The sequence below is a fragment of the Zootermopsis nevadensis genome, unplaced genomic scaffold, assembly GCF_977971745.1.
Source record: "Zootermopsis nevadensis isolate Lab colony 2312 unplaced genomic scaffold, Znev_1.0 Znev_ptg000196l, whole genome shotgun sequence".
Lineage (NCBI taxonomy): Eukaryota > Metazoa > Arthropoda > Insecta > Blattodea > Termopsidae > Zootermopsis > Zootermopsis nevadensis.
This window is the reverse complement of record NW_028259327.1, coordinates 100,285-108,892: the sequence shown is the minus strand read 5'-3', so window position 1 is coordinate 108,892 and position 8,608 is coordinate 100,285. Positions and strand designations below refer to the sequence as shown.

The 8,608-nt window shown below is 35.8% G+C and overlaps 1 protein-coding gene across 6 annotated transcripts; it reads left to right on the top strand.

Moving 5' to 3' along the window:
- Positions 1–8,397, top strand: LOC147870810 (fatty acid synthase-like). Of its 6 annotated transcripts, XM_087341893.1 has the most exons (6): positions 1–25; positions 2,680–2,926; positions 3,021–3,132; positions 4,488–4,770; positions 6,452–6,748; positions 7,470–8,397. In XM_087341893.1, exons 4-6 carry the CDS (start codon positions 4,756–4,758, stop codon positions 7,677–7,679), a joined length of 522 nt encoding a protein of 173 aa, XP_087198019.1. In that variant the 5' UTR covers positions 1–25; positions 2,680–2,926; positions 3,021–3,132; positions 4,488–4,755; the 3' UTR covers positions 7,680–8,397. The 6 variants fall into 6 exon arrangements, with proteins under 6 accessions (XP_087198019.1, XP_087198022.1, XP_087198020.1 ...); XM_087341896.1 differs by lacking the exon at positions 3,021–3,132 and having other exon boundaries at positions 2,680–2,849; XM_087341894.1 differs by lacking the exon at positions 3,021–3,132.
- The last annotated feature ends 211 nt before the right edge of the window (positions 8,398–8,608 follow it).

The window sequence follows — 8,608 nt, the reverse complement described above, 5'->3', positions numbered from 1 at the left end:
GACTCTTTCGGGGCTGACAACCATGGTAGGTAGCGCTACAATCTAAAGGAGTAGTTTTAATGTACCTTATAGGCTGTAATATGTGATGGTGTTTATTAGTAGACATTGTTTTTGCAAATGAGCTAACTGTTGTGACCCTATGTAATGGATATATAATGTACAATTTTGTTTTAATTTTACAAAAAAATATTATGGGTCTCAGATATTTATTACATCGTTCAATGTTGTTTTCATCTGAATCTACATTCCACATTTGCTAGTTATGCAGCTTCTGAAATCATATGAGTTTTTTCTTTATATTTCATGTATTCCATTTAATGTTTTCAGCCCACATAAAACAATATCCTTTCTTACAGTTCTTGTGTTTTGCATGTAGAAAGAAGTCAGATTTTAAGTCAGGGTTGATATAGCTCAATGGTTTCAAAATTGGTATAAACCTCATTGTCTTTGGTGTACATGTGTAGTCCAGTTAATTAGACAAGTACGTGGCCTCGTCCTATGAACTGCATATCTCATGTGTCAATAAACATTCAGATAAAATGTTTGGTTCGCAGTGTGTTACTAAGGAACAAATTCTCAACGAACATTTCTTTGGAAGCAGAAAAAAAATATCTTGACATGCACAACTTTCACTTCTCCAGTATTTCGGTAGATTTCCATCAGTGGCTGTGACGTTTAATTTCTGGGTTGTACTTAGAACTCAGAGAGTTTTATCATGACATTATGAGACTTGAAACATTTCTGTCATTTAGAGCTATAAAGATGGATGGAGCAAATTTTCTTTGTTTCATTTTTTGATGATCTATAAACAAATTTTCAACTTTGAAGGTGGTTCTTACCCTTTCGACGTAATCAGTCGGATCCTCTGAAATGTATGGTTAGTGTCTACCGGATTACATCGTGATATATCCCAAAAGATGTCCCTCTTAATTCTCATCACTATGCAAAGCTCAAATCTCACCTATTTTCAGTTGATTTTATGTTTAATTTGCTGACTAAAGTTTCGTCTTTGGCATGTTCAAATATTTTGTCACTCATTCATATGTCAGATGAAACCAATACTTTTTCTTCTTTCTCTTCTCTCCCTGGATTACAAAGGCATCTGTTTATGCACATCACTTATCGTAAGTCACGTGTTCTCTTCCTTCTTTGCTTGTATTTTGATATCACCTCTTAACTACAGACTAGTTTCAGCATGACTTCATCTTGTATACATTTATCAAAGTTCAACCCAAAAATGTGTAAATTCTTTCTTATAAAATCAGATGAATGTGCAAATAGGATGTAATGATGGCCAAGTCATGATTCTAGGTCTTGAAAGTTGATAGCTGCTAAACTGGTAAAGAAATTCCTCGCTTTTGTGGAATATGAATATTTGTTGTCGTGTTCTGTCCTGAATTAGTTGAGCCCTATTTTAAAAAGGTTCATTTTAATATAAACCTCCCTCCATTACTAATGTAACCCACACAGAATTCTCTTCAGGTTTAATGACCATGTATGTACGTGTCTATTCTACCTCATCATCCTTTATTTAATCAGTCTAATAATATTTAATAAAGTGTACAAATTATGAAGCTCATCATGTATTTTTCTTAGATCCAAATATATTCTTAATTCTTTGTTCGAAGATATCCTCAATCTTAATTTTTCCCTTAGAGTGAGAGAGAAAGTTTTGCACTCTTAATTTACTTTTTTTAATAAATAATGGACAGATTATATTTTAAAGATCATTTAATCATCAGGTATTTTAATGACCCCATTTTTAAATTTAACAGTGGCACATTAGTTAATTATTGTGGGTAATACGCTTCCGAAATTTGACTTCACTTTGGGTAACACTAATTATAATTCACCTTCAGATTGGTTAATAATTATTAACCAATTTGGTTAGCGCATGGCCCATAAGTACTGTATGGAGGTTTTCCTATGTTCCAATTTATTTGCAGTATTTAAAATAATGAAGACTGAGACACATGAACGTAGTTAGAACTCTCGTTTTACCGGGTATTGACTGAAACTGACCAGTGAGACGACGCCACATTTCTGAGACGTAATTAAACACTGAATTTCTGTCTTATTTCACTTTTTGATTTAGTATAGAAGTAAAGCTTATGAATTTGGAATATTACTTGGAATGTTGAGTAACAATGCTTACTGGCTAGGAGTGAGTGGTGTTGGGACAACGAACATCTTCCGGCTGTCATCGTGTGATGACTGCCACACGTAGCTTGTTTTTTGACTCTCGTAAATGACATATAATTCCGTTAAATGTAGTATGACGTTATCGAGGGCCAATCAGTAATGTTAACTGCGAGTAATGACTTATAAGCTGCCAATCACAGACATGCTAAAGGAGTTTCTTTAACAACAAGGAAGAATTGTAAAATTTCTAAGTCAGTTGAAGGTGATGAGTTAATGACAGGAAAAATGAGTCTTTGACCATTTGAAGTTCTAAATTGAACTAGAGCAAACATTTAATCAGCTCTCAATTCTCCATACTGGTTTGAACTTTGCCACATTTACAGAGAATTTAATGGCTTTACATCATGAAACTCTTATAGACTGCAAATTAGAATATGCCCTTATCCAAACTCCAGTGGGCCTCGTGGTATGAGATGAGTAGAAGTCTCCCTAATATACGGTACTGTCTAATGTAGATGATTTCTTGTTCTCCCTTAGGTCAAACGGGAAAGATTTCGTGGAAAGACGACTGGGTAGCATTCCTGGACAACTGCAGATGAAAATACTTGAGGAAGAATCGCGACGTCTCCTCGTTCCAACCTATATCCAGAAGATCACAATAGACGAAGCTGATGTCCGTGAACTGAACACCAAGAGCCATGATGTTGGCGAGTTGGTCCGTTTCAGTTTGAACGAGACTTCATCTGTACGCGTGCATGTGTGTACTGATGGGACGAGATTGCTTGTGAGTTCTTAGCATGGAGTGGAGAACTGCATGCACACCTCCACAATATTTCTGTTCCTTTCAAAAACATTGCCTTGTACGTGGCTGTCTTCAGGGTTGTAGCACCACGTAGTCTGGAAGAAATTTACCAACATTATAGAGGTTCTTGCTGCCTTCATCATCAGAGCACTTATCATCCTGATGGGCAGTGGACAATCAACTGACAGGTATGTGCATTTCTCTGTGTGTGTGTGTATCTCATTACCAAAACGTCCTCTTTCATTCCTAATATAAACTTCGTTCTACAACTTGGTTTCAGAACATTTTCATGCCACACATAGGGCATTCTCCTTTTTTCATGTTTTACCTTTCAGACCCTTTGATCTCCATATACATTAATGTAAGCGTGTACAGCTTTTCCTAAGGTTTAGTCGCATATAATAGTATAATTCCGTCTGTACTCAGTTTTCGTTAGTTCGTAAAAGTGAATTGTACTCTTCCAATTCACACTGTTAAAAATATTTTGCACTTCTGTATCATTGTTTCTGTCTTTACGACTTTCATTACGCTTGTCTCATTCCTTGCGTTTTCGAATTCAAATATACTTCACGCCAGTGCTATCTAACTCAGGCTTTAATAGTGCAGACCATTTTATATTATTTTTATTATCACATACTTGAGAATTATAATAAATGTTTACATTCTCATCATCTCAGAGCATTGCAGTTCTTATTCGCTATAGGACAAGATGATCAAAAAATCAAAATGAAATGTGGGACAGGAAACATAAGAAATCCACAGAAGACAGCAGAATTATTCTATTTGTATATTATCTGAAGCATTCATGGTGACTAAGTGTAATGAATTCTTCTTGGGCTACCAGACGTGTCAGGTTGTTGAGGACGAGGATGAAGACGGTTTTAAAAATGCTAGTTTTTTCTCCATTTAACCACCTGACATGGCTGGTAGCCCAAGAAGAATTCATTATATTCAATTCCTACTTCACAGAAATAGCCATAAATTTTTGAACCAAAATTTTGTTAAATTCTCAAGTTGCATGTTACCACAGTTGTAATAAAACCATGGTTGTATTCCAAGTAACTGAGTTTAAAGTTGAAAAAGGTAACAAAAAGCGTAAGGGCAAATGTTCAGAAGGTGTTGATGGTGTACCAGACTATGTAGTTGATTGATGTATAATCATATCAAAAAACCATTAGCACATATTTACAATGTTTAATTACAATCAGATATGCTTTCAGACAAATTAAAATCGGTGAAAGTACATTTTCAAACTACAAAGGTGGGTTATATGAATAATCTACAACTGTTGAGTGTTATCTATTGGTCTGGCTACTTTTCTAAAGCCATTCTGTAACTTTGATAATATATCTCCAGCCATATTTTTATTCATTTACCCAAAATACTAGAATACATTTTCCCTGTAATTGAAAGCAATGCAGTTCCTCTAAAATTGTTTGTATCATCCACACTCCCTTCTCTTCATTAATTTCTGTGCCTATTACATACCAATTCACTTGTACTAGAGAGTTTAAGTAAATATTTTTACTGTTTCTTGTGACAGTGCTGTCAGTACATGTGTATAAGGAGTTGGATATCATCCAGTCAGCAGGCGTGGAAGTACGAGGACTCCAAACTAATGCCATAACTCAATACAAGTGCCCGACCAAGCCTGTGCTCGAGAAATACGTGTTCACACCTAATGTAGAACCTGCACACTGCACTGAGGGTTTGCTCTGGAGAACACGAGTGTCACCCATGTGAAGGTGGTGGAGCTGCACAGTCAAGGCACCACACTTCTGTCACCAGCTGTGAATCTCATCATTGCGGACATGCCACTTATAAAAGCAAGTGTAACAATGTGTGACACAGAGTTACTTAATTTATAGTCAGCATTATTTATTATTTTTATTTCACTTGAGGTTGATTGGTCCATGTCTTGATAGGAGGAAACAAAGTGGGATTTCAGCTTTTCCTTTCTATTGTCTCACCTCCTGACATTTTTATGTTGTCTGTACCATTTCTGTAATTATCTCTCTTGTCTTCTTTACTAGTAACTTTGCATGCTGAACTCCTACCACATCATCCTCACAGCTGCAGTATCGTTCTCGTACCAGAATTTCCACATCTGTCTGTGAAACACAACAATTCTTCTTCTTAGATATAGCAATATAGGTTCACTTGGGTGGCCTCTGTACTACCACTGACCACCCTGTGCAGTACCATGGCCTATTAGAATACATGACTAATCCTCTATCTTAACACTGGCACCACTTTGAGGCGTGAGGTGGGCAAGCAGGATTTGAACCCTACTGCCTGCTGCTATGCTCTGTCTTGATGGTATACTGCCACTATCCCTGTTTTCCATTGGGAGCAGAACCCCTTTCTGAATGTTTTTACTCCTGGTATCTAACCCTTTCCACAGTCTCTTTGTATGTACAGGTAAGGTTAGTTAGGTAGATCAAAGAATACATCCAGTTCACTATATATGATATATATCATTAATGATGCATTCTCCGTCCATCTTAAAGTCTGTTCACTCCTTAGATGTTCCTGTACCTAACAGCTCTTGATTTCCCAATAACATGGCTGGCTCATTTACTTACAGATCCAAGGATTCCTATGGTGGTTACCAGACCAGTCCATATCCTGGCTGGTTGGAACATTAGTATGTGGCATTCCATAGCTTATGGCTCCTTCCCTTTTGGCCTGATCTATCCATCAGCAAGTTTTCCCTCCTGGCTCATGCCTTCTTGACTGTGCTTTTGTGTCATCAAGAGGACTGTTCTGCAGTTTGATGGTGTCAGCTAGTTTCTGTTATCATTTGGCTGTCTGACTCTCCATATGACCTAGTTTCTGGGCCACTTCATGAGATTATGAGATTTATCTTCTGAGCTATATATAATTCTGCATACCTCTGTGTTTTCTTCTTCTGGGTTTCTTAATATTGAAACCAAACCGAGTTTGTTATGGTTTTACACCAGCTCTCCTACTTATAATCTCTACTAGTTCATAGTCTGTGTTTCCATCGTTGTTCATTATTAATATGTCTAATTAGCTTAAGCTTCAAGAAGTAATGTTTGCACTTGATGGAGTCATGGGAAGGCACAGAATTTGTGCCAAGAAAATAACTTGAGTGTTAGAGTAACCAATTTGGAAAAGAGTAAGCAGAAGATATTCATGTTCACTGCCAAAAGCACCAAATTTTTATAACTGAAAGCAAAATGTGCATGTAACCAAATTAACTTTTATTGTGTGAGAATATGGGATTTAAGCCTGTGTACTATGGGGCTGTCTGCTGGTTAATAGTTTTTGTAGTATGTTACTGTGGCCCTTGGCAAACTGTTCCACACTTGAGCCATAATGCATGGCTAATGAAGGTTAAAGATTTGTGAATAGCATTAAGATGCTTCTAGGCTCTTGTTGAAATGTTTTACTAATATTGTTTAAGCTTATGTTTAAAAAAACACAAAAAGGCAAAGAGAACGACAATAATTGAACATGTTTTTTGGTTGTTGTATATTGCAGGCAAATATAACAGTCCTGTCGAATGGTTGTAACCTGTCACACAGAAACTTAAACGAGACAGGGATAATGGTTGAGGAACACAAATTAGAAAATGAGCGCAACTGTACCCTGGTTATTGCTTCAAACATCCTGCTGTATAGAGAATTTCTGCAGACTGCTTTAAGTGCTCTGGCTGATGGGGCGTGCATCCTGACTCGTGAGAAACCTGAAACAAACAGTCTGTTCATCTATGGCTTTAGGCTTGAAATTGTGTTTGAGAAAACCCTAAAGGATGAAAAGTTACTTTTGCTCAGGAAGGTAAGGCAGAACGTTTATAATGTTGATCACAAAAGCCTATGACATTTCCTTTTACTGAGCCGCATGAATCCAATCCCCATCCATCCACTCTGTTTTTATCTCTTTTAATATTATCCTTCCATCTATGTATCAATCTTCAGAGTGGCCTCCTACCTTCAGGTTTTCATGCCTAAGATTTGAATGTTTATCATCTATCTCATGCATGCTACATGCCCCACTCATCTCATTCTCAAGCATGTGCTCACCATAATAATACTTTCTTGACAGTACAGATGTGCTTTAATAATGTTAATAATGAAATATTTCTTTCTTTAGATTATTGTTTCCATGTTTGCTAAAAGTAACATCATCCATTTGTGATATAGCTTCTTAGTCAGTACAGCATAGTGTAAAATATAATAACTGATTAAAAGTAAAACTCCAATAAAAGACATAAGTATGGATGTGAGTGAAATTACTGAAAAGGCATTCTGAGATTTTCAGTTTGTATAAATAAGGATAATGTCTTTACAGTAAATTTTACAAGTTATGTAATTCCATTTCATAATATAAGAGGAAATCTACCACCTCGGGTTGACAAGAGCAAAATGATTAATAAAAAGTAATCCCAGTTAAGCCAGAGGTGGCAGTATGATCATCAGCTCATCAAGAAACTTTGGGTAAACGAAATGATTTTTTTGTTATAATATTTGGTAGAAAGTGTATGTGGAATCTGTTTCAGAGATTGATGGTGGAAAATCCAGTTGTGATCTACATTGCAGCCCAGAACTATGATTGGCTGCCACAAATGCAGACTGTCATCCAAAGCAACACTAAGCATCGCATTATCCTTGTAGCTCAGGATACACCACTCAATGGCATTTTGGGTCTCATGAACTGTATCCGCAAGGAGCCAGAGACCAACTTTGTAAGGTTAGAGACTCCTACTTGAACCTTTTTACTGCCAGTGAAGAAAGTACCACATGTTAACAAGTTTTCACCTGATTTCTAAGATTTGAACATTTGTGTAATATTTAATCTCTTTGACTTATAAATATTATTTTATGTTTTAAAATAAAATTTCCATCTGAGATGGTGATTTATTTAATTTATTGTTCTTACTTATTTATAAATTCTTGGAACATATGCCAGTTTCACTATTACAATAAAGTCCACAATCAGAATTTTTGTTGAAATAAAACCTGTCTTAAATTTGCATAATTGTTCATGTTTAGATAAAATGTTATAATGTACATTTTTGTCTTGAAGATTAGCTGATTTGAGTTGGTTCACTCTTTTCTTATTCATTTTCAAATATTGCATGTTTGATTGTTTGTCATGTTAAGGGTATAGAGCTATGACTCTGTTCTTGCTGTAGAACCTAAAGTGTGGATTTTCCATTCATAACTTTTCTGTAGATGAATGTAACTTAGTTTTGTCTGAATCAAAAAGAGAGAATTTTTAATATGTGCTGATTTTTGTCGTTCCCCAGTTGCATAAGAGCTTACTTGCTTTTCTGAGAGTGATAGCTGATTTTCTGGCATGAAATTAAAACAAGAGACTTTGTGAATTGGCACTGAAATTATGTAATGAATTTAAAGTTATAATTGGTTAGTTTAATTTTGTTTAATTCTTTAGATAGGTCAAAATAAATGTTTGTTTGGAAGTGAGTTTAGTGTTTACATACTATGTGGTCCAGCTTTTACAGCATTGTGGTTGAGAGGATGACCTGTAGATTAGCATCCTGAATCAGTAATTGTAAGGATCACAAATGGAAACAGGCACTTCATTGTTATTCATTTAAACTTATCCAGATAAAAAAATTTAATCAGTCAGACCACATGGGAGATGGAAGCTTAGTTGAAATGATAATATTAAAGT

Coding starts and splice junctions, on each gene's coding strand:
- LOC147870810 (XM_087341896.1), top strand. Junction 6,749..7,469: donor AGTTACTTTTGCTCAGGAAG/GTAAGGCAGAAC, acceptor AATCTGTTTCAG/AGATTGATGGTGGAAAATCC.